The sequence below is a fragment of the Electrophorus electricus genome, chromosome 6, assembly GCF_013358815.1.
Source record: "Electrophorus electricus isolate fEleEle1 chromosome 6, fEleEle1.pri, whole genome shotgun sequence".
NCBI lineage: Eukaryota > Metazoa > Chordata > Actinopteri > Gymnotiformes > Gymnotidae > Electrophorus > Electrophorus electricus.
Window position 1 is genome coordinate 23,074,226 of NC_049540.1, and position 26,754 is coordinate 23,100,979.

The 26,754-nt window shown below is 48.2% G+C and overlaps 1 protein-coding gene across 3 annotated transcripts in view; it reads left to right on the plus strand.

The window, feature by feature from the left end:
* zbtb16a (zinc finger and BTB domain containing 16a) overlaps positions 1–26,754 on the plus strand; it is an 80,668-nt gene that overhangs the window by 47,675 nt on the left and 6,239 nt on the right. For all 3 annotated transcript variants that reach the window (XM_027004194.2, XM_027004211.2, XM_027004204.2), the window contains exons 4-6: positions 789–875; positions 22,815–22,985; positions 26,390–26,557. In XM_027004194.2, the coding sequence (XP_026859995.2) occupies positions 789–875; positions 22,815–22,985; positions 26,390–26,557 (426 nt within the window). The remainder of the gene's footprint in view (positions 1–788; positions 876–22,814; positions 22,986–26,389; positions 26,558–26,754) is intronic.

The window sequence follows — 26,754 nt, forward strand, 5'->3', positions numbered from 1 at the left end:
GGGTCTGTCCCCCCCACCAAACGTGGCCTGCCAATCCAAGCCTGCTTCCAGCACATCCCCAGCCCACGCCGCAGGCTTACCTTAGCCCTGCTCTCTGCTCTCCCTAGTGACCAGCAGGGCATGGCACAATTATGTGGTTGTGGTAGGCATAATTATGGATGACTCAATAATGACTTTTTTCACCTGTTCAAACTGTAGTGAAGTCTTGGTAATATTGTCTGTGTATTGCCTCCTATCCTGGCATGTGCCTTACATAGTAACGTGGTATTGCACCACCTATTCACTCAGCGAAAGATGATAAGTTCTTCCTGTGTCAGGCAAGGGTACAGTATGTTTTGTAACTTCACGATGGTTGCGAAACAGGCCTGCACTTCATCTCGATCGCACTGTTTTATCTTAACTATGACTTCCTGTTTTGGTAGCTGAGGTGCTGTGCCATAGGTTGTGGTGTTGAGAATGCACTGGGCTCTGTTTGGAGTGCCCCAGTGCACTACTAGTTATAGGTGAACCCGAGTGAAGGAATACAATACAACCCCAACCCCTGTCTGTTCAGACCCACACGAGCGAGTGATTTGGGCTGTTAGTTCCTGTGTTTCGAACCAGATTGCAACACTTTTGCACATCCACATTCTGTGAGGGTGACTAACTGAGAACTTGTGATTTTTTTTTTTTCCATTGGGCCTGAGAGGGGGTGTAGGGGTTCATAGATAACTAATGTTGACAACATTTTGTTCAATGGCTGTTGAATGTCTTGTGAAGTGACGGGGGTCTCCTGTTTCTCTGCGCAGCTGGGGAGAAGGCCATCGTGTGTGACCAGTGCGGCGCCCAGTTCCAGAAGGAAGACGATCTGGAAGCGCACAGACAGATCCACACCGGTAAGAAGATGGCAGCTAATGCCACCTGCACACATCCACCACAAGGACACGGGTGAGAAACCTTCTCCCCGCATGTGGATGCACACACCTGGCAGTTCCATCTGTCACGGACAGGCGCGCGGTCTGTGTCCCTCGGCCTCCAAAAGGCTGGAGATAAATCACTACTGGTTTCCTTTCCAACTGTTGCATGAGGTGTTTACATGACTGAGTGTTAAGCAGTGGGATAAAGACTGACTGGAGTATTTATAAACAGATAAAACTTGAGTCATGGTCATGTGTGCGTGAAGATGATTCTGGAATCTTCCCTGGCATGCAGGCCAGTAGTTGAGCACTTACTGGAAAAGGCCTGGAAAAGCCAGCCAAGCTTTTTTTTTTTTTTTTTTTTAAATTTATTTATTTATTTATTTTATGGAAGGTGGGGGGGGCAGAGCCAAGAATGGCTGCAGGGGGTGCGCTTTTGGTCACAAATTCACTGCCCCCCCGAGGAGAATTATGGGGTGTAGTAACAGAACAGCCATAGACAAGCTTGGCCATGCCCGTTTGTTTATTAGTGTCCCCACAATAACAGCGGAAACCTCCCAGTAGTCGCTGGCACATGGCGCACACCACCGCCTCGCGCTTTCTTCGGCCCTGGTGAGAGGGAGCCGAAGGAAGCTTCTCTTGTTTCCACCACTGCCCACGTGGCTTGGCACCAGCGTGGGGTATGTGCTGACATGACGCTGACCAGGGCACGCTGACCTCTGCAGGTCCAGCAGGTGAGGCGGGGGGGTGGTCGGCCAAGTCGTGATGAGGCTCTTGGAGGTGTGGTGATGCGTGTGGTCCATGGTACACTGAGACCCTGCCAAGCCCCGACTCCTAACTCTCCCGTCAGGCCCAGATCTCTGTTCCTGCGAGAAGGTTCCGGCACTCAGTCACGCGCGCACGCTTGCGTGCACTCGTGTGTGCATACACGCGTGCACACACACATGCGTGCACACAATGGAGTCATCACTCGCACTGAGCTCATGCTACACATAAAACAGGCTATGCATGAACAACCATTTGATGATATATTGTAGCATGAATTTTGTATTGATATTCAGTAATGATTAAAAACATTAAAAGCTTCAGTTGCTGTTATCGAGAAGATCTGCATGTCCAAAGTGTCCTTGACCCAGATAAAAAGCATTCATGCTGAGTATACAAAAGTTACTTTGCACTTTTTTTCAAAAAGGCAGATGTCGTATCTTTTTTACACAGTAAACACTAAAAAAAAATTGGGTTGAGTAAATTGGAGCCGAGGGTCATGGTAAGCACAGTGTGGAGTGATGGACTCGAGGACTGTGGTAACAGTAGAATGAATTTGGGCGTCAGTCCCACACACTCCAGCAGCGTGCGAGGTGCCTTCTGTGTGCCCTCTGACATGCTCCCAGCCTCCTCATGCCGCTCCTCACCCAGGCCTCCTGCAGCACCTCCCTGATCCTGGCGCACGACTGGGGGCCACCATGCCTCCCGACAGGCTTACGGAAGGAAGTCGACGTGGCCCTGCCGACGGGGCCTCCGAGGAGCCTTCGGCGGTATGGGGGCCCGTTGTAAAGAGGGGTTAAATGGGGCTAACGATCTGAGAGGCATACCAGCAGAAAGCCTGGCTAAATATAGCCCCAGAGTCTAAAGCGAACGGCAGAGAGGGAGAGGGGGAAAAAACAAAAAAGCCAGCACGGACAGCGAGACTTGTCTTCCTGCCAGGGAGCTGAACAGCAGTGAGGCCAGCCTCCCCTGTGGCTACCAGGCTTATATTTTAAATGTGCTATAACGCATGGCTAGTTTGATACGCTGGCCTTTCTTTCTTTTTTTCCACAGTCCCTCAATATGTTCACCCATATGCTTCATTTCTGCAGCCTAGATAGAGTAGAAGTGGGTTATTAGGGTTGTGTGTGTGTGTGTGTGTGTGTGTGTGTGTGTGTAAATGTGGAAAATATACTTTTGAGGAGCGATTACTGACATGCATATGGCATTCTGAAAAATGTATTCGATTGTCCGTTTATTTGTTTATTTTCATATTTTAAGGAATGGTGTGAAGTCCAGGATCAGTAAGCATAAGGGTTTTTTTGTTTTTTGGGTTTTTTTTTAAACTTATTATTATCTTAAAATCAAGATCTCTCACCTGCTATTTCCTGAATAATACAGAATCTGACAATCTGGCCAAACTGTGCTGCTTCATGAAAACCATCACCCCCACGTGTTAGCACACACTCGCGCACAAGTGCCCACACACACATGCGTGCACGAACGCACGCACACACACGCAGAGACATGCACACCTGACCTTTCTAGTGGATATGTAACTCACTGTTGCACGGCCTTTGTAAATAGTTAATGGCTGTTGACATGGAGGTGCTGTTTACGCTAGCAAAAGTTTTCATGTGGTTGTAAACATCCAGGTCTCCGTTTTCAAGTTGGCAGCTTGTCGGGAGCAGGGCCAGTGTGGTTCGTGGAGCAGCCATCACTTCCTGTAATGCTATCTGAAGCCCTACTGCTGACCAGCTCACATGAGCTGCTTACTGGAACAGCCTCCACAGCCAGAACATTCCTGGAAAAGTTAGTTTGGCATTTTCGGAGCCTGACAATGGGAAGTGTGTGGCCTCCGCTTTCTTCCTTGGAGCTGATTTAATAGCTTATTTATTATGCCACTCACTTTAAAAGCAGTGCCATCCACTCTCAGCTCGTACTGCTTGGACTCTGTTACGTTGCAGAAGCGTCATGTCAGAATGGTCCCAAAAAAAAATCGTTCAAGGTGGTAGGGGAAAAAAACCCCAGGCATCTGAGCTTTGATGGCCAGCCTGAGTGTAGCAGCCACCAGGCAGCAGGGTGCTCTGCAATGCCGGGACTATGCCAGTATCCTGAAGTCATGCTCATCCCAGGGGCAGAACAGCCCTTCAATGGACACCATTGTAGCTCCCAGTGTGCGGTGCTGACATCAGAGGAATCAGCTGTTGCTGTACCCCAGCCTTTGGAAGGGGACCAAGCCACAGTACACCACTGTTTGCCTTACACCATGTTTTTGGTTTTTTTCCATTCTTCGCATGTGCTGTTCATTTACATGTGCTAATAATTTAGTGTTAAATCCCCTGAGCTTGCAGCATGACTGCCTGAGTGTTGGCCACATAAGAAGCTAATCTCTTTTCAATGGCTAAATACCATTAGAGAGACACGCAAATTATCAGATGAATATAACCTGGACAAAGGCAACTGGTCGTTGCTGTCGCTCTCTGGTTAGGTCAGAGCTGTGGGCCTTTAAGATAGGAGACGGTTAAGGCACCAAAATAGTTGGTAGTGTTCGGTGCCAGGACTTTGGGAGAAAAACAACATCATGTGCTGTTGCGGCACTGGAGCTGTGCGTCAACTAGAGCCTGACCTACTTTAAAGGGCAGAGCCCAATGTGAAGGGGCTTCAAATCCTTGATCACTCATCTCTTGGGATCGGAACAAAAAAGGAGCCAAAAAATAAATAAATCAGTGCAGTCCTGAATGTTGCTAAAGGGTTTTTTCACGTTGTGCTGCGTGCATTTTAAACAAGCCGGATTGATTCCAGTCTCGCCTTGGGTTCAGCACAGTGATATCATATGTAGCAGAGAGCCACATTTAGCACACTGGGGTGCTGTTCTGCCCCACGATGAGAGGATATGGTAGGAGAGGGTAGTTCTGGGATGTCTGTGGCTCCCGTGCAGGGTGGGGGGAGGGGGGGTATGAACGCTGTCTTGTTAACAGCGCTGTTATGACACGGAACAGAGGTAACAGAACAGACACCGCCTCTGCTTCTACAAATGGACCCCTTTTGGGCTCTCGCAAATCCTCTGGGAGCCTGTTCAGTCAGTGGTGGCTGTGTCCAGCCGGCACGGCAGCATCGCAGTCCCTCAGGCGGCGACTGTTGCGCTGTCTCCCAAGAAGCTGTGAGGCATGAGCGAACCGCTGACCGTCTGCATGTAAATCCAAAAAGAACGGCAACGACCCCCCCACCCCACCCTCTCAATTACCCCTCCTCCTTTTTAAGCCTTGTGTTACAGGGAAAACATGTGAGCCATTCTGGAGCAGGAACAGTGGATTTGCTTACTGGGAACACGGCGTGACTCCGTCAAACCAGGCCACAGAGTAAACACTTTCTTTCTCAAGCCAGAAATAGTTTTGACAGGGCAAGAGAAAAGCAAGAGGCCAACATGCCTGTGTTATTAAGGAAAGCGTAAAAGGAACTCCCCCTTTTTTGTTTTTCATTCCCATCCTCTCCCCCCCAGCCAACACACACACACACACACACACCACACACACACACACACACACACACACACACACACACACACACATCTGAAAATATCCCCCCAATCATGCACCCAGCACCCTGAACAACCCCCATCCTCTCTGTATGCCTGTGCCTGTCACTCACAAATGAGGTCTGTGCCACCGGTAAACAGGGGTCATGTCATACGTGTCCATTATCTCAGTCGCACCAGGTCCAGCAGAGCGTCTGTTAAGCATTTAGTTAATTGTGATGCTATTAACTTGTCAGAGTGCATTAAAGTTGTGCTACACACTGTGGGCATTTGTGCGCAAGGAGAAGGTGCTCGTGTAGGTTTCTGCAAAGACAGATTTGTAAGCCTAAGAGCGCGATGAAATGAAAACAGTGAGTGAAGGGTATGGCAGGGACTCGTAGAAAATTGGTGTTATGGTAAAAGGACGATGCAAGCAAAAGCATACATCACTGCTTAGCGCACTATTGTCAAGTGTCCAGACCTGAAGGTCAGAGTGCTTAGCTTGGCCTGAGCTGGGATGGCAACTGAAGCAGTGCCCATGTGCCGGTCAGCTGCCTGTGATTAAATGACTTATTAGCCATGCCAGACTCTATCCCCATATCTCATTTTACATCCATTACTGTGCAATCTGTCCCCCACTCCGGCAGAGGACCCATCTGTCTGAACCCCTCTCGCTTGCTCGCTCTCTCTCTCTCTCTCTCTCTCTCTCTCTCGTGTGCTTACGCTCGCTCACTCTCTCCCTCCGTATAGCTTATTTACATTCACTTTGCCATCCTCTGGGCTTGTAATCATGACGGGCTTTGTCACCCTTTATGTAAGCCGGGAAGCTTAATATCTTCAGTGAAAGTTCCTAGCAGGGGCATCTGTGAGAAAATCAAACACTTCATGAGAGATGGTGTCCTTCTGGTTTGGAGTGAGTTGCGAAGCCAACAGCTGGCCTAGCCAGGTCTTTCATGCTTAGACCGATTGTGTGTGCACTAGCATTTGACTCTGAGCTCTGGGGAGCCTCACACGCGCCACCTTGGAGGTCTTGGGATGAAATGAAGGGAGATCAAAAAGGTTGACGTGAACATGGCCATTCGGACTGCGTTTGGTCTGGCTGAAGAAGGTGCCTGTAGTTCATTTGATGCATAAATGCTTTGAAGTGGTGTGTGCGTGTCTCCTTGTGAGCGCGCTCTTGAACAGAAGGCTTTTTCTCCTCCCTACAGTCCAAAAATAAGGAGCACACAAGTGCTTGGCCACTGTTTCAGTCACTAAATTAAATCAAGTGTGGGCCAGACTAGCCTCTCTCCCCCCCGCCCCCAAAACTAATTTTTTTCCCCAGATAGGATCTAAATGAGTTTTCCAGTGGCTGAGATGCTCAGCTGGCTGATAGATACCATGTGCAGACGTGCGACCAACACCCAGAAGTAATCATCTGCTAGCAAGAATGTTTAACCATTAGTCGCCGTATAAATTCCCACAATGAGTCCTCCATTTATTGACTCTTGCGTTGCGCTCGCAGTCACCGAGGTGCGTGTTCTGCCTGGGAATGGTTGCCACCGGCCTTCGGAGGGGAGTCGCGTCAGACACGCGGCCGACATGCTGCTCCGGCTGTCCCCTGTCTAGCTTGGTGAGCTCAGCTCTGGCAGCAGGCCTTTGTAGCGTCTCTGCGTGACAGCCGCGGCGAGCATTGTCTCTCGCCGCTGATTTGACAGCAAAGGCTGACATCTAAATCCGCTCGAGCCTGCACCAAGAGAGAACCTCTGCGAGAGGGAGGCCCTTTGATGAGCGCCGCGAAGAGACTGCAACACTCGTACATCGGAATATAAAGATATTCCGATCAAAAAAGTTTTGTGCAGAGATTACGGACTCCTGTAGGCCCAGCGATTCACGGACTGCGAAAGGAAACCAGCAGGAAGCTCCCGATCTGCCCGCCGTCCCAGACCGAGATGTGTTGCAGCCTCCATCTACAATGAGGCTCATCCTGTGTTGAACAAGCATTAACCCCCCCCCCCAAACAAATCTGAATGCATTGTATCTCAAACGCTCATAGCCATAGTTAATTAGAGGTGAAGTGGAGGCGGGGCAGCATGAAATACAGGAAAATCTTTAGTGACGAGGATGATTATTATATTCATCATCATCATCGTAGTCATCATCATAAAAAGCACGCGCGCACACACACGCACCCGCGTGTGCGCGCACACACAGGCGCTTTTGTGATTGAGTTTCCCACCTTGAAGTATCCCCGTAATGGATTAACCCCTGTGCCATGGGTGCCTCAATAGAAAGGGATTCACTGGAGGCGCCACAGTGTAGCTCCACAATGGAGCGGGCCGCTTTTGTTCCCTCTACGGTTGGAGTAAATCTCCCCCTGTAATTAGATTTGAGCTGTTTGCAGACATCTCTAAAGTGATCGGTATAATACATAGAAAAAGTGGACCCTTTAATTTACAGTGCAAATATATTTCCATTAGAAATGGGGGATTTGGTTTGTTCATTTCCCAAAAAGAACAGGGGGGATGGGGCTGCTGAGAGCAGAGAGGGGAAAAAACACTCTTCTGTTACTTAATTGTAAACGCCGAGATTAGTGTGAACACTTCCAACCTTTCACCTCAAACAAAGGGGCGATCAGGTCTGGTTGCCTAGTGACATGGTTTTCACATTGGCCAATTTAGACGAGGACTTGGCTCTCACTACCTGTATCCATTCCGCTGGTGGAGCAACTCTGGCTCCATAATCGTGCTGGTGGTGGTGATGCCAGGCAGAAGAGAGCCTGCACCCCTTCTCCTTTGTACTCCTCTCTCTATCTCTTTCCACGTCTTTCTTTATCCCAGTCTTTCTCTCCATCTCTGTCGCTTTATTTCCCTCTCTGGCCTGCCCCTGTGAGCTCAGATGGGAGGCATTATCCCAGGAAGACTTGTTAACGGTACTTTCTAAGGCCAGGATTTGTTTTGATAGATGGCACCTGGCCGCTCACTGGTCAAACAAAGCAGAAGAAATGAAATTCCCAGTTAGATAAGCTACCACTGAAAACTCCTCCCACAGACTGGCCAGCAGTCAAACAGCCATGGGAGGGGTGGGGTATTCTAGTGCGCTTTGAACCTGCCAGTGTTTAGATGAAATGTCCGTGTTTTTGTACAGACTAACTCTGATGTATAGGAATTAGCACAAAGATTGTACTTTATTTACATGCACCACTAGAAAATAAAAACATTTTCAATACTGTTTTTTCTATAAGGTGTAACATTGATTTGAAAAGTGCCGGGGCCAAGAATGCGGACCGGGTTTTGCATTAAAGTCAGCTGCCCCTAAAATTCTTTAAGAACTCAAGACCTCAGGCATGCATGTTCAGTGAAGGACATCAACACTGGGAAGAGGAAAGGGGTTCCGGAAGGTTTTATGATTGCATTTGTCAAGTCTGTCGTCACTGAACAATACAAGAAGTAGGCTATCAGTACTATGGTTTAAAATGGAACTGTAGTACAGTTTTCTTTTAATTATTATTTGTTTCGTTTCCCAAAATGTCAGTTGTGCTACACTTATTACTCATCGTGTGACAGGAAAAAATATACGCATAATATAAACATGTTTTCTAATTCTGTCAATAGGAACATAATACATTTTGTTTTATTGACTAAAATAAGCATATGATTGTAATTATTATTGAATAAATTAACCAGCTTGTAGTGGAAACTAATATTTTCAGAGTACACACTGTGATGGGGACAAAATCAGCCATTTCACAAAGGGGTAGGGGCATGTTGAGGTGTAAATAATGTCCATGTCTATAAGGCCTTTTTAGTACTGTGTATGGAAGATTCTGCTGCTCTGATTAATAGCATAAATGAATTTTCACAAACAGTTAGTAATCCTTTAGCATCAATTTGGAGCGAATTTAGTGCATGTAGCATGTGAAAGTTTCTACCAACTTGAGAGACGGCGGGTGAGGGAATGCTGACCTGGCAGGCACCCTCTGTGTGGGAGTGGCAGTCCGTTTACAGTGCAGCTCAGCGCACATGCCGCACTGACCACCGGCGCTGGAATGTGATTGATTACGTGGGATTTGCGCCATTGAGAGCCCTCTCTGCGGCTCCAGGGGTCATGGGGTCATCTCATCCGCAGACCGGCTCCCTTTTGTACAGTGCAGGCCCGGAGAAGAGCCACCCCACACCCTCCCCCACCTCCATCCTTCCTCACCCTGGGAAAGTGGGGGAAGGGAATGTCAATTAAACAACCCCCCCCCCCCCAGGCCTTCGTGTCTTTAAGGAGAGAACTGGTGTTAAACTCACACAGCACTTTCCTTTTAAAAGCATTGACATAAAATCTATTGAACTACATAGGCAAATGAAGCAAAGGTTATGAGGCTGTAAGGTCTCCTGTTTTTACTTCATAAGAGAACAATGATTGAGAATGTTGAGAATAATCTTGGCGTGCAGTTAGAAGCTTCAAAGCACAGCTATTATTAAAGAAATATTCTGCAGCTTTTAGCAACAGAATGGCAAGGGCTTGGTTTGGAAAAGTATGCTCTAGATGCAAGAGCTTGCTTTGGTAAATTGTATTTTACATATGAGTATGTAAATGTGAAACCAAACAGCTTGCTTTATTTAACTGTTTACTTTGAGCTCTCTCCACCACAATTGGTCTATCCTGTATGCATTGTTCAACCAGCCAAAAACATGCTGTTTAACCAGTTTTGGCCAAAATCTAGAACACAATGATCACTGCCCCCACCTTCTCTCTGAAAGAGAAAGAGGGAATTGGTTTGGCAATTTGCTGAACTTTGACAAGTGAGGCAAAGCGGCCATTAGCCACCCTGCCATGGAAGCCTTTGATGTTTGGTCAGCCAGGCCTCAGGATGACAGTGCAATTCAAAAAATGCGTGAGTCCTTGCCCCTCAGGCTCCTGTCTTTGTGGTCATAGGACCTGGATTATACTTTAACCCTAAGGAAGGTCTTCGGGAAGGGTGAAAGGCCAGTGATCTTTAAACGAGAGAGAGTGAGTGAGTGTAAGCCCTTTCTCTTCTCTCAGGAATGCAGTATCTTTTTTACGCAGGAGCCTTAGCAGCCAGGGTTTCCCCGCAGTGAGAGGCATTCACCGGAGGCCGGTCAGGAACAACACCCTGATGGAAGCTGTTCCAACTTTTTGATTTTACCACCGATCTTCCTTCCAGCAGTCAGAGATGCGTGCTGTAATGGACCAATGATGCGAACCTGCTTGAGAAACAGGGCTCATCAGCCTATCAGAGAAGAGAGTTCCAAAATGAAACTGGACTGCTTCTCTTTCCTGTCCATTTTTTACTGTGTAGTGTGTATTGGATCTAAGCATGAATGGAATGTGGGTGTACATGGGTGTGTATGCGTTTAGTGATTGTGACTGAGACACAGTATAGGCTCCAGTCCGTAGCCATGCATTATCCTAAAAAAACAGGACATTCCCAACATAGCACAGGTCTTCATGTGCATAGTATAACCCCCTTTATTGTTTACGCCATTTATTTGAATTTGAAAGCCCTAAATTATTTGTAACATTAGTTCAACTACCATAATATCCAAACAGATCATTAGTAGTATGTATATCCAGTTCCTTTAATTTACAGTGTTTAAACAAAACATATTTTTGTTGAAAATATATTCCAACAATAAAAGACATATTTAATCTGAATTACTATGCCTTTAAATTTAATATGGCCATTATTTGAGAGGAAGTGTTCATGTTTTACGGGACATCTGTATATGGTATCCATAGAGAGGAGGTCATTTGAGGTCTGTCCCGTTCTCTCCTACCATTACGCTTGTATGGTCATAGCCTCTGAGGTCAGACAAGCTGATATAGCTCCCCCTGCTGGTAGACTATCTGTCAGTGCACGCACTGGACAGCTCTACCCTCATTTATTGTGTCTTCCTCTATTTATTTATTTTTTTAAATTTCAGGTGTTTTTACACTGATTTTTTTTTTTTTTAAAGCTAGCTTCTAGGTTGTCAACATTTGTTAAAAACACATTTCTTCATTTGTAAGCTTAATGCATTTCTGCAGTTTCACAGTGGGTTTATGCTTATGATGCAAGAAGCCATTTTAGGTCAGATTATTTTGTTTGATATAGGAACTTCCAAAATAAACAAAGAACTGTAGCATTTCATGTTCTGTATTGGTCTGAAATCATATACGAGTTATATTCATGCCCACTGTATCCTGCACATGTGGACACTGCATATGAGAATCTGTCTGGACTGTTTCCCCTGGTGCTTTTCCCCCCTTTTGTTTGCTGCTAACAAAGCACAGTAATTAAACATGGCGACAATAGTCTTGGCAGATATTGACATAAAAATTGCGAGTTGAACGTGCTGTGCCGCATCATTGATCTGACTAGGCTGCAGCTTCTCATTTATGCACGTATATCTGTGACTCCTTGAGCAGGTAGTAGGTGTACATGGCACACAGAGTTTACTGAATCCTGCCATTGAGCCGTCCAGGCAAGGGCTGCCTCCTCCGAACGCTGGAGACCTTCTGCTCCCGGCGCTCCGGGGACTCCGGCAGGGGCATGCCGGCACATCCCAGCGCATGCTTTACTGGGCCAGCCCGGGTGAAGGAAGAACGCTTGCACTGTGGCTGTTGGTTGGACCCTGACGTGTGGAGAGGTCGTGAGAGTAATTAGTACATCACAGTGCATCATAGAACATCATAGCACATCTTCGTTCTTCATCTTTTCAGACAGAACAAAAGGTCTGGTGACAGGTTGGGACAGATGTACAGAAGTTGTATAGATTGAATCTGTACAGAAGTTGTATAGATTGAGCAGTAGGATATTATAATCTCCTTTCAGTTAGAGCGAGAAGGTTTTCGCCATCTTTGTCCATTGGCAAAGGTTTGGTGAATAGGTAGTGGAGCTGGGACAGACAAGATCTCAGATGACCTGCTCTACAGTGTGCTGATCAACCATTCAGAGCAGATTTGCTCTTCCATATATAATGACAGAGCGGTGTGTGTGTGTGTGTGTGTGTGTGTGTGTGTGTGTGTGTGTGTGTGTGTGTGTGTGTCTGTCTGAGTGGTGTGAGTGGGAGTTTGCAAGCAGCACTACTGTGTAAACTCACATGGGTAATGCTTTTGGGCTCCGAAAGCCCTCCACCCTTTTAAAAGCTCATTACCACTGAGACAGTAAATTAGCAGGTGTTATCACGCAGGATAAATGACAAACCGATGAGAGCATCTCCTCTACCATCAAGCAGAAATTAATTAGACTCCATCTAAATTGAAGCGCTAGCTAAATCATCACAACACATTCACACTTTTCAGACATTTCGCAAGCTCTGCATTTAGACACTGATAATGTCTTCTCTGCAATTTTTTTTTTGATCTTTTGGCGAAGTAGAACGCTCTTGACCCGTCATCCTGCTGCATCTTAATGTAACTCTTGTCTAATGTCTTTTCTAATGCACTCTTTGGCCCATCCCGGCTCAGCCTTTCTCCTCCACGTTTTCATCATTCGATTCCACGAAGGCTTTTTTGTTGTTGTTTTTGTTGTTGTTTTTGTTGTGGTTGCCCCCACCCCTCTTTACTTGTAAGTGTACATCTGCTGTGCTGTGTGTCTGCAAAGCTAAATCAATTGGCTTTCTAATGGAATTAAAAGGGGCTGAAGTGATGGAGGCGGCCGCTGTATTAGTTGCTTCAGAAGCACTCCCCCAGGCCTCTCTTCCCAGAGCTCTGATGCAGCTTGATCGACACTCAGCTGATCTATAAATAAAGTCTTTTCTTCCCTCACAAAGGCTTTGTGGTTGACGGTTTGTCTTCAAGGTCAGGGGAAGCCCACTCTGAATAAACACATTTCAAAGATCATTTAGAAAATGACCCAGGCCTAATTGAGACGGCCGCTTTCTGTCAGCGATTTAGAAGGAAGGGGCTCCCTTGAAAATTCTTTGCTTTTTTTTTTTTTCCTCCTCACCACCCCCAAGCATGATCTTAGATCTTTGGGCAACTTGCTGCTTAAAAAATGTTCGATTTTTGGGTTGCTATAACAGCACGTGATGTGATTTAACTGCCAGGGAACATTTGCGTAAATAGCAAAATGACAGACAGTACAGTATTGCCTATGCACGCACATCTTATGCCATCGCTAAAATGCTGACATACTCTACAAGCTCCATATGATCCTGTTTTGCACAAGAAATATCCTTGTTTTTTTACGATCGCTCGCGAGTTGTTTAGATACCCCACGTCTGCCGTTCTCCATTTCATTCCTGTTATTTTGTTTATGGGGCCCTGGAGCTATGCTGTAGAGGACACACTGTTGCTCTGTAATGCCACCAGCTTCCAATTTATGGAGCATGTTGATTACCATCCATTTTTCTGTTTAAGCCTCTTATGTTAGAGAGTGCCTTCACTGCGACTCCAGCTCTCGTGCTGAGCATTCGTCCGGAGTGGTGAATTTAAAACGCGCCTCTCCTTAGTTGAGCCCAATAAAGCAAACTTGCTTTGGCCATCAGGAAGGTGATTCGGCCGCGGCCACTGCCTTGTCCTCAGCTCCATTTCCTCTAATAGCCCCAACAAAAGCCTACATTAAGCTGGAAAGAGGCATGCCGTTCCTATTCTACCTAATACCTTTGGCTTTATAAGTCATTTGGCCATGGTACTCTTGAAGCATTCGAGTATGATTAACACTGCTCCTGCTTTTGGGGGTTGGTATTGGGTGGGCTTCATGCTTTAGCCCCCCCCCCCTTTCTTCTTTCCCTGTTTTTGTAGACACAGTTCCACGGTTCCATTCTCTCCATGCTCCCGTCTCGGAAAAAAACAAAAACCTTCGGTCTCCGTCAGTACGATGGGAGGGTGCTGGTGGGGCTGTGGGGGCCACCTAAAGCTTTTTGTGCAGTGGGAAAGTGTGTGTCAGCGGCCAGTGAGAAAAGGCACTCTGGTCATTTGGCCCCAGTAAAAGCTTGAAAGTGTAAAGATTAGGGACGTAAGGGGTCGAGCCAAGAGGCTATGACTAATGCGGCTGGTCATTCACAACCCCTGCTACATTGTCTGTCCACTGTCCAGATGGCCAGTGGGGATAAAGCATGGAAAGAGCAGGTCTGAATGAATTCCAGTGCAAGACTCCCATTCAGATTTATCGTATAGCAAAGGAAATCTTGGTCATACACACACATGCACGCACACACACACACACACACACACACACACACATATACACACACATATATATATATATATATATATATATATATATATATATATATATATATATATATATATATATATATGCGTAGGCCAGGCCAGCCAGATTAGATCTGTGTGTACAGAGATGGGTGATGGATTGGCCTGCATGCTGCTTAGAACCTGTGCTCAGGACTTATCGCCTTTCCTCTCTGAATGAGCAGCTATTGCAAAAGCTGCATGCCAAATGTCTGTCAACAACCAAACAAGCATTTGCAGCAACAGTAAGAGAAAGGCCATAAACAAACGTCTCCAAAGGTAGAGGTCATGTGGCTGAGACTGGCCCGCTCGCGCCCGTAGGCTGCAGGGGCTGGGCGTGGCTGGCTGCTGCGTGGGTGGGGAGCATGGTTTTGTTTCGCCCTGCGCTGCAGGGTTTCTGGGGTCCCGTCTCAGATCCAGAGGAGAGGCAGAGGTGGAGGAGCCCACTTTATTCATGCTCACCCGCGCTGGTCTGCCTCGCTCTCCTCAGTGGAAATTCATCACCTGCTGCTCGCTGCCATCCGCCTGGGTACTTCCCAGGGGCGGGGCCACATGCTGTCACTCAGTTTCAGCCAGCTTTGCATGCCAGTCACAGTCCACTGTAAGAGCAAAAATGAAGGAACCAATGATGCTCTGAGATGAATTATTTGTATGGACGTCTTCTACTTCGTGCTGAGTTAGATCTCTTCCGCACTCAGAGTTTTGTTTGCCTTATCTTTTTGCCGCTTTGAATGCAAGAGATTTTTATTGTTTACAATCTCTGAATATTCAGTGTTCCGTGTGCACAGCAGGATTCAAATAAGCTTGTATATCAGATATGTCAAACGGATTAGAAATACATCTTAGCTGTTTCCATTGATTGGAAAGATCGTGTTAAACCGTTTTAAAAGATTAGCTGGCTCCATTATTAACAAAAATAGCTAAGGATCAAAGTGACGTGGCATCAGTAAACAAACAGTTGGGCATTTTTAGCAAAGGAAAGAGAAACTGAACTTTCACATTATTTCCTCTTTGCAGATCTTTTTCACGGTGGCAGTTTGTCATTTGGTGGAACAGTGTAATTTATTTTCATCCTCCTGATGGGTTTCCCAGTAATGGACTTGCATAGAGAGCATTTTTACATATACCCTGAAGGGAAACAATACACACACACACACACACACACACACACACACACACACACACAAACACACTGCTTTGCTCACAACAAATAACAGCTCACAGAGTGACTGCAGAATTGCAAATATTACAGGTTGTGAGAAGAGTTGATTCTGTAGCCTGCATTGATTGACTCAAATTCAGTAATGAATTTTGATCAACATTAGTATTTGAACTATAGAATTAATGGCATAACAGTAATGGTGATTGTCGACTTGGAAGAGTGAAGTTACATTTTCATGAGAGGAATATGTTCCGCTTGCTCGGGTATTTATCTGTCCTTATTCTAAGTTATGAGAGATTTTTTGCTTGTAAGATCTGTGTGGTCTGTGCCTTTTGGCCTTTTAGATTCATACAGTCCAGAGCAAAGGCAACTGTGATCGATCAGTTAGGCATAGCGGCCCCTGCTGGCCTTCCTACAGAATTACAGCCTGTGAAATGCTCACTTGTGGCCAATGAGGGACACTGAATACTGACACCCTTGGCAACCATTCGCCTGGTTGCCACAGCCAAGCAGGCAAGCAATTCGGAAGCCAGCTGTACTGCAGGAGCTGTTCCTTCTCATTTGCAGTTCATTTATCTCCCATCTCCGCAACCCTCGCCAGCACACACACACAAACATGCGCACACAGACACACAAGCTCCCACTGGTAACCCCATCTCCATTGTGCCCAATCAGCTGTGCAAAGTAAATGGCATCTATCCCCCGCCCTTTTATGCATTCAAAATAGCTCGCACATGCACGCTGCAGCCAGCACTGTCCTCGCCACGGATACACAGTAGCAGCGGCATCAGTATGCAGACATCATACCGTCATGCAGACAGACACTCATGCATGCTCATGCGCGGGCGTGTGCGCGCGCGCAAGCGTGCACGCACACAAACAAACAAGCACACACACAAACAAGCACACAGACACACAGATGCCCAGGCATTCAGTCACTATTACTCCTAAACCATAGATCAATAACAATGGCAAATCGGACAGTGTGCAAGGCAACCACTTTAGTTGTGTATTGTTGTCATGGCATCTGTGCTTAAGACTGTATTTCTGCTTTTATTCCACGCGGCTGCGTGCGGCAGTTGGTGGATGAGGCACCGCCCTGCATGGTGAGCGCTTCGCGTGCGGGCTATTATGTGCATGGCCAGGAGAAGGCAGATTAGAATGCATGGGCTCCAAGTAGTTGGTATTCAGTCAGAGAGGGTGAGATCTAGTCCAGCACACGGCAGTCATACAAATGGAACGCAGCTGATAAGTAGCGGGCGGTGTTGGGCGGTGCGTGAAGCTCAGGCAGAGGAGGGCGGTGTGCGCAGCCCAGGCGCTGGAGGGGAGGGTAGCATCGCTTGCTGAAGGACCCATCAGCACTGTAAACCAGAGAGAGCGGCAGACACACACCGCACTCCACCCCCTGCCCCCCCCACTCCCCCACTCCTTGGTATGAATCTGCCGTATCTCATTCCCTGCACTAATTCCAATTTAATTGCCAGTGGCCTGAAGCCTCCTCAATAGGAGTAACAAATGGTTTGATTTTGTAGACTTCATCAGACTGCATTTTAAATGCGACACACTAACCCCGCTCGAATGCCAATGAAGACGGGGAGAGGCTGCCTGTTTACTAATTATCCTTTTTCTTACTGGGAGCCGCACTGCGAGGGTTGTCTGATTAAATCGGATTTGTGGAATGGGGGAGAGGAGTGAGTGCGGCCCTCTGCTTTGTAAACCATCCTGAGCCGGGCGAGGGCCAGCCGCACACTGTAAATTTCCCCTCTCTTAAAGGCGCACAGTGCCTTTCCAAACCCCAATGAAGAACCAGGCAAGAGAAGCCGTAAATACCCCCCCCCCCCCCCCCCCACATCGTTTATGATCTGTTATCACTCCATTCATCAGCCAGTCACAGGATAATCAATAAAGTACTCTCAAAAAGGACAAATGACTTTTTTACAGAAGGAAGCATGACTCCCATACTGCCCACCTCCTTATGCTCACACTACCAATAACATCCTTAGGGATGCAAACTTCACTGTGGCCAAGTTAGAACCACAGCCCTCTGCTCTAATCTGTCTGTAAGTGACACCAAGGAACGGACGTTGGGACAGGACGAACTGTTCTTACTCCGTTCCTAAATGCTCCTGCCTTCCTAAGCTCAACTGTTTACAGTTTGCTCCTTCCAGTCACATCTGGGATGGTGTTGAAAGCTCAGTTAATTATGAAGAATCTGTTTGCAACACCTGTCAAACTCAGTGGGGCCAGTTTCTTCCATGTGGGGTTTGTGAATGATGAAGATGTTTTCTCTGTCTAAATGGACACTGGAGGAACCATATGGTTGCATGACATTATCTTGAGGTAATTAATATGGCATCCACAATGACATCTGGTGGCATTATTCTGTCCGCAAGCAGCGCATCTCACTGGGCCCAAGCTGCAGCCCACCACCGTGAACGTGAATTATCTGTAGCTATTATTGGCGCAAAGTCTGTGAGTAAAGTAGTCATCTTGCTGCGTTAATGGAAGGTGCACTGTCCTCGTTCTTTTCCGCCTCTCCCTCGGCTAGAAAGCGCTCCACGACTGCAGTCGCCGTCGTTGTAAAGAGCGGCGCACCGCGGGACACCACGTCCCGCGTGGCTGGTGCGCTGTGCCATTTTCGGGACACTGCGGCATCAGTGGCGTGGATTTGAAAGGTATACCCTCAGAGGCCAACACCACTTTGATAGTAGCACACAAAATGTTATTTTGCTTTTCCGCTCACTCCCACACCCTCTCTCTCTCTCTCTCGCTCTCTCACCCCCCAACCCACCCTGTCTCTCTCCTCCTCTCCCGCTCACTCTCCCCTGCCATTACCCATACCTCCCCCCGTTAGATCAATAAACAATTCATTCAGGCTCTTTTCTTTGCTTTCCTTGTCAACGCCACAGAGGTGTTTTGAATGCATTAAGGCTGCACTCGTTCTTGTCGTCTGTGCGGTATTCCAGATCGGAGCTGTCAGTGCTGTTGCTCAAGCCTGCAGCTCCTCTAATGCCACATTATGCCCCAGCACTCACCGGGATTACAGCGGCGCGCGTCTCTCCCTGTACTCTGGCCTCATTAGGTGACAGCCTCCACGAGCGTGAGCCGATGGACTCCTCACGTCACGAGCACACAGACGTCCCTGCACACACTCACAGCCCCAGACTATTGCAAGTCACCGCTGGAATAGTTTGGACTCCTAAGATACTTGTAGTAGTCTGTCACAGACATTCACGAGCACTGTCTCCTTGCTCGTCTTTATGTCTCTGTCTTTGTTACTTTCTCTTGTTCTCTTGTGCTTTCAGCCTTTCTTCTTTCTCTCTCAGAAGCAGACATGGTCCCTGCTGCCATGTTTAAGACAGAGAAGCAAAAAGACAGACATAAAGGGGCAGAGCTAGAAGGGTGTGTCTGTCTGTCTCTGTGTCTGTATCTGTGTGCGTCTGTCAGTGTGTGTGCGTGCAAGCTTGTGTGTGTGCACGTGCTCTCCACCTCTCCAATCGGTCGTGCTTGTCTGTCTGAGGTACAGGCATGAGACCCCTTGGTGTTTGGTTTTCACTGAGCATCGTGTTACCGTGGAAATGAATGGCTCGGAAAGACTTTAGATGCAGCTTTAGCTTCTAAAGCCCAAGCCCAAAGTGAGCAGAGAGCAGCCTTTAGCAACACAGTCCCCCAGTGAAGCCACAATGTGCTCATTTATGCTTCCCAATTATAATTAAGACACACTCTTCAAGAAAATCATTACCCAGCTCAAGGGGGAGAATAACTACAGTGCTCTCTGCTTGGCCCCCTGGATGCTCAGCATTTTCGACTGCAAACAGTTCAGGAAGTGGGAAATCCTCCCACTGGTTTTGTAAAAGAGTTTTTTCTGGTTGCATTTCTGCCTTTTCTTTGCAGTCGCACATGTGCCTGTGCTTGGAGTCGGGGTGTCATGTGGTGTTACCAGACTGGCCATATTGTGTGACCCCCCCCCCACCTCCACCCCTCTCACTGGATGCCCCGCCAAAGTCCCTGCCACCCCTGAGCGCTCAGCATCTTCTCCCCCACTTGCCCTCTGCAGCTGGCCCTGCTGACCCCTCACCCCATCCTGCTGTTGAGCAGGGCCTCTCCCACGAGGGCGTGCACGGAGGTGCCTGCTGCAGCACCCACTCTCGCTCTGCGCCCCCTCTCTGAGTGACAGGTTCTGCACGCGTACACAGGCCACTTGCCATGTGCCCCGGTGTCGTAGAGCGCCATCCGTCATAAAGCTTTCAGCTTGACCACTGTTCCCTAGCCGTCTTATAAGATTCATTGCATGGTGCGAGTCTCTGCCTGCCCTATCGAACCCAATCATAGACTACCACATGTATGCAACATTCTAGATCTACTCTCTCAGTGCCAAGGCAACAATATTAATATATATATATATATATATATATATATATATATATATATATATATATATATATATATATATATAACGTATATAAAACTACAGTACAGTTAATGCATTCAGTCTGCAAAGTTGCACATGTGGTGCGCGGAAGACTGTAGGTACTATATACCAGCAGTGCGTTATATTCCCCGTCTCCCCCACCGGTTCCCACACATGGGGAGCTTAATCACACAGTCTCACCAGGCGGCTCACGGTCCCCCGCGCACTGTCTCCTGGCATCCGCGCTTTTGTGTTTGCTCTCGCGCAGATCAGAGCCTCGGTGCGCCTCTCCTCCCACACCACGGTGGAGGGATCTTCACTCAGCAACAGGTGACATCTGCCGGGGTGACGGACAGAGCAGCAGGAGTTTGTTTTCCATCAGCGCCGCCAAAATGAGAAACAAGATAATTGGCGACAGTCTCGCTGGCTTCGGAGCAAAGCGCACGTGGGCTCAGCTGCCCCCCGTTCGCCCTCCCTCTGGTGCAGCGCACGCGGGCATGCTGACAGCCTCGCCAGCTCCACTCTCCCACTTTCCCCTCTCTCCCACTTCTCGTCACACGTTTCTATTTAATCATCGCTCTGGGCTTTTTTGGGTGTGGGCTGTTTAATTTTCGCCCCAACCTTGACAACTGCCTGTAGATTACCCAAACAAAGGAGACGAGTAGTGGGTGTAAAGCGGCGGGCGTGAGCAGGTAGTGAGGTGCCTGACGCGCCAACAGTGGGCGCGGGGGGCGCCATTAAGCAGTGGCCAGTGCCACTCCAGGCCCATTAACTTAATGCAGCAAGTGGAGCAAAGAGACTCTTCCAAATAGATACGAGTGGAGGTAAATTATGCCCAAACTCCTGTAGCAGAGGACTGCTCTGTCCAGGCGCCACTTCGTCTGACTCAATTTTACACTGTAATGGAGGTGGCTGGGTTTCCCTCTCTCTCTTTCTCTCTCTGCCTCCTTTTCTCTGCTTCGCACAGCCAGTCCATTTTCTCCTGCCTCCCCAAACTTCACAGTAGAACACTTAATTCCAGCTAACACCAATCAGATGGACACTGCACTTCCTTTTCTGGGTTGTGCTTTATCAGCCATCTCTCTCTCTCTCTCTCTCTCTCTCTCTCTCTCTCTCTCTCTCTCTCTCTCTCTTCCCAAAATAGTTTTCCTCCTCCCCCCCAGTTAAAGTAATTTTACCATAGAAACTCTCAATATCTACCACTGGTTGTCGGAAAGATAGAAACACCATTTCTTCCGCTCACATTTATAATCCATCATATTTTAATCAATGGTGGTGTGGGTGTGTGCGCGCATGCATGTGTGTGTGTGTGTGTGTGTGTGTGTGTGTTAAGGTAGACTTTCCACATAAACCCTTTCTGTGTTGTGAATTAGGTGCATGAATGTAGGTTATTGTGACACTACCTAATTACATACCAGTTATGTTTAGGTAGTGAGGTAAAAGGCCAGACTGTCTGCTGTGGGGGTTTGGTCGCACATACAGAAACACGTCCATGCCCACTCGCTGATCCTCACCTAGAAAATGACACTCACTAGGGACCTGTCTTACCACAACTCATGGTGCACCGTGATTCAGGTTACAACAGTGTTACAATAAAATATTGTTATAATAAGTCGCATAATAATTTATTCCTTTTTTGGCCCCATAAATGGACGTGCTAGAAAGGTTTTACTAGTTATTGTCAGCCTGCCTCAAATTTTAGCTGGGCAGAGGAATGGGGAATTTAAAAAGCAAACAGCACTGCAATGGTGATATGGTTTCCCCCTCCCTGTCAGGACCTCTGCGTCCTCTGGGTCAGAGTCCAGATCCCAAGCCTGCTCAGCCCAGCCCATCTCCTGCATTCCAGCCTGGCTTCCCTGCTAACGCTGCCCCTCCCCCTTACCGCTGCCTTTCAACTCTCTTGCCCAAAAACCCTAGTGAGCGTTTGTGCATTTAGACTTTATATCAATCTCTGAAATTCTCTGTGCATCTGGGGCGAGTGGTGGACGAGAACCCGCGTTTTTACGACGCATCTGCCTGTCGCTCACCCTTGCTTCCGCACGTCCTGATCCCGCTGGGCGACCCGCTGACAGCCTCCCGCGTTACTGATGAATGGAGACCAGGAGGCAGCGAGGCCGGAGAGAGGCGCCATGGAGGCAGGCAGCTGGGAGAGGTGGAGCTCAGCGCAGGCAGGCAGAGAGCCAGGAGGAAGCCTTGTCAGTATCCATTTGCAGAGACGGAGCAGTTCAGCCACGCTGAGGTTTAAGAATGTGGCCGCTGCTGTCTTGCCTCTCTGTCTCTCTCTGATTGATCCACGTTTCCACGTTTATGAACATGAGGTTGGGGCTCCTCATAGATTTTTAAATTAGCGGCAGCTTTGCCCCAAAGATGCATTATTGACTGATGAAATAGAAGCTGAGCTTGGAACACTCCTTCTTTCCCCTAGTGTTTTCTAGAGTCTGGTAATTGAAAAAGTGTGTGTGTGTGTGTGTGTGTGTGTGTGTGTGCGCGCGCGTGCATGTGCTTGTGTCTTTATAGAGCTAGGCATGCAGCTGTGCATAGTTTCCATTGGTGAATATTTTAATTTTAACTGATTACCAATCTTATCCAGCTGTTGACCTGACCTTGCATCACAGCTGCGCAGTTGGATGTGACCACTTTACTCGTCTGCTAGGACGTTTGGAGTATTTTTGCAGTGTAACCATCCACTGTTCAAATCTGATTGTGCAGCTGATGCAAGCGCTACAGTGGTGCTACACTCAGACAAGGTTCAGAACCACACCAAAGGGATTTCAAGTGAATGTCAGATTGTTCGCACAGATGTCCTAGTTTTACAGCTGACTTGAAATAGGGGTTTCATTTTCTCTCTCTTTATCTGGCTCTGTCTCTCTCTCTTTCACTGACATTCTCTCTGTCTCTCTCTCTCTCGTTCTCTAGGATCAGACATGGCTATCTTCTGTCTCTTGTGCGGGAAGCGCTTCCAGACGCAGACGGCACTGCAACAGCACATGGAGGTCCACGCCGGTGTTCGCAGCTACATCTGCAGCGAGTGCAACCGCACGTTCCCCAGCCACACGGCGCTCAAACGCCACCTCCGCTCCCACACAGGTCAGAGCCCCTCACCCCCATCTCTGCCCCACACAGGTCTCAGCCCCTCACCCCCACTCCCCGAAGCCATCCGCAATGCCAGCACACCACACCAAACTAGTTGATGCCAAAGGGGATTATGTCCCAAAGATAAAGGGGAAAAAAGTCCAGATGTTCCCTAAATGATGCCAAAATAAAGTAAATGAACAAGCGAGCCCAGGCTCCCTAGTTTACACAATGGCCCAAATAGTCGCATTGCTTTGATGGTTTGACTGGTAAACAGAGTATTTGTTTTCCCTCCAACTTCCTACAGAGCACGGAGGATTCATAATCCATCCACCTCTCACGATGCACAGTTTCTCCGTTTTATCTCTTGCCCCTGATGGCTTCACAGTACCTGACCTGACGTGACTGTGACGCACGTCTGTAGCGTACGGTGTGCCACGCGTCACGGCCACGTCGCGCTCTGGATCCGTGCTGCGGAGCTTTCCCTTTGATGTCCCGCACATACTGCTGGAGAGAAGCAGTCTGAGCTGACAGGTCATTTAGTAGAGGGGCCCCGCATGGTGATGCCTTGTGACAGCGCCGTTATTCGCCAGGCCCGGGCCAGCCCTACACGCTGCCGAACAGATGAGGTGATGCGGGGAGCAGCCCCCATTCTACGCCGGGGAATATGAGACGATGGAAATGAATCCCATTTTCTCCCGAAAGGCTCCTTCTCTCTCCCGCCCCCCCCCCCCCCTTGCCGTCTCTGACCTTAAATAACAGGGCTGTGTGTCAGAGAGGCTCGGACCCGCCTCAGCCGGGATAAATATTTGAAGCGAAAGCGAGTAGATGAGCAGAGGCCATCTTCAGTTTGGGGGCGGGCGGGGGTGTGACAGCAGTACTGTACGCGTCCAAAACGGACACGGCCTCGGAGGAGATGCGACTGCCCCACCCCCCCGCGCAAATGTCACACGCGGCTCTCCCCTCGGCCAAGGCAGAGGGAAGGAGAGAAGATGTGACGTTGCACTTCTTTGAACCCAATTCCTCTGTAGGCGTGCATCAAATTACAATGAGCAGTCACAAGCACCCGTTTAATGTGATGTGGGAGCTTTTGTCAAGGGATTTAAAAATGAAGGAAAAAAAATTGCGATTGGCCCAGGCAAAAGCACTAAAAATAAGTCCCTCATTTTTTTTTTAAACAAGAGGTAGGGGAAGAGAGCCAGTGCTCATATTTAGTCGTTCTTTGATCTTCCTAATCTCGTTCATATTTTTTCTCATGCCATAGAAGGAATCGCTGCAGTAAAAGCACACTGATGTTCTGCTGGTGATCCATAGAGCTTCTGCTTCACCAACAATTAACCCCTACTCACAAACAGCATTAATCCTCTGGATGCTGTAATTATTCTCTCTCAGCATAAAATGCTTCCCTACATTGTAGCTTACTGGAAATTTATGATCTATGTATTCCTAGAACTATCGGTGCTCCAGTACAAAACAGCACCTAAAATTCTGAGGTTTATTAAGCTTTATTTACAGACTTTGGGACATTAAGAACCAAAAACATAAAAGTCCCCTACAAACAAGAGTGCACTAGTGCATGTACAGTCGGAGCGATGGCTCGCATCCATCGGGGGTTAATAATCATGGCTGCTCACACGCACGCTCTCCTCCTCCCTCCCTCTCGGCGTGGGCTCCTTCTGCCGGCTGGGCCTCGTTAATATTCCGTTGTTGTTCTGCGCTTGTGTTTTATTCGGAGCCCATTTTCCATCTGCGGCGGGTGTTTTGTGTTCGCAGCTGTGTTTGATAGTGCAGGCCAGCCGAGACCCTGGCAGTGATGGATCCCTGATTTACGCCGCTTAGTGCATAATGAACTGGGCCCTGAGCCGTGGTCCTGGCAGGCTGCAGGCGGCACCCATGCACCCTGGCCAGGTACACCACCCCCTCCCCAACCACCATAGCCAGCCCATCCCCCCAGGGCCCAGGGACGCAGGTGGCAGCCCCCGAGCTTCCCTCACCCACCCATCACCCCCCTCCTCAGCCCAGACTCTCCCTCTGCCCGATGGCTGACCGCGTTGCGGGCATGGAGGGGGAACACAGAACCAGGATCTGTGGCAGCCTCTTGATCTATCACCTTGTATCTTTACTGCCTCCAGGCTTAATGTATTCCTAAGGAAACTAAGCCCCGCCAAGCCCTAGCGTCGCTGCGAAATTTGATAAGCAGATTGGCTTATGTCTGTGGCGGCAAAACACTGCATTTACACGAAGCCAGCGGCCTAAAATAATGCCTTGTGTTAGATATATGAATTCATGCCCTGTAGTATCAAGTGCGAGCTGTCACCAATTATTCTGCCAAATAAAGATTAAAGATGCTTGTACTGATTGTGAGAGCAAGCCACTGAATTGAACTCTGGGGCATTTGCAGCGAGGAGCTTTCTTTGGGCTCGGCACAGATGTCTCTGATTGAAGCGCAGGCTTAGTCGCAATTAAAGTCAGGTGAATTTGGCGGGATTACTATTCCTGTCGCGTGCCGGAGCCCAGACGCAGACGGTGATGGATTGCGCGCTCTGCAGCGGCAGAGACGCTAGAAAGAGCACAATGTCTTACAGCGCGAGCCACAGATAGCTTCATGCAGACAAATAAAGACCGTCACTTTTATTGATTTTTTTTTTTTTTTCCCGAGCCACCACTCTGTTTTTTTCCTATTCTTGATTTATTTATTTATTTATTTACATTCTCTTCTCCCATTAGTCCGAGATAGTTCGTCGAACACAAAGCAGTGACATTTTAGCCCAAATAGCCGAGCGAGTGTAAAATGTGTGGAGCATTTAGGTGCTGCTCGCTCCGAACCTGCCCGAGGAAATTGACACTGTCTCGTAACGGGGGTGGCGAGAGGCTGAGCATGACAGTACATAACGAGAAACGCAATTTATTCGTCGGCACGGTGCCGCTCGGACAGCCAGATAATGAAACACGTAGGTCATTCACAATGACTTAAACCTTCAGCACCGTAGTGAAATGCATTAATCGAGAACATTACACGCCTGGCAGCGTCGTGCATCTGTACAGGGTGAGAATGATCTATGAGCAGAGGATAGCCAGACACAGGAAAGCAATTAACAAAGGGCAAGAGAGCGCGCCCTGCATATCATAATATCCCTGATTATTGGCATCTGAATATCCATTACATGCATGCCTGAGCACCAGTAATACCATGATGAAACTTGGCCTGTGAGTAGAGGATCATGATATGTAAATGAGATGTTATTTTTGTCGCATTGGTGAAACTGTCATGTTCCACTATATCTCAAATGTTGCAGGTTACAATTTTTCCCAGTAAATAATAATGCCCTATAAACACCTATGAAAACCTATGAAACAATCACCTCAAGCCCCACAAACATGTGCTAAAGTGCGGCGTCTCCCGTGTGTCCGTGTGGCAGGTGACCACCCGTTCGAATGCGAGTTCTGCGGGAGCTGCTTCCGGGACGAGAGTACACTGAAGGGCCACAAGCGCATCCACACTGGGGAGAAGCCCTATGAGTGCAACGGCTGTGGCAAGAAGTTCAGCCTCAAGCACCAGCTGGAGACCCACTACCGTGTGCACACAGGTATGGCCCGCCTCTGCCTGTCTACTGGTCTTCGGCCCCTCCTGAAGCAAAAACGCGTTTACGGCTGCCAGCCAATGTGACTCGATGTGCTTGGCTAGTTGGGACGCTGGCACACCGATGCGCAAGGATGGGTCATTTGCAGTGAACGCCCTTGCTCTTCTCGGGCAGTAGACATGCACTTGTATCGCTCTCGCGTG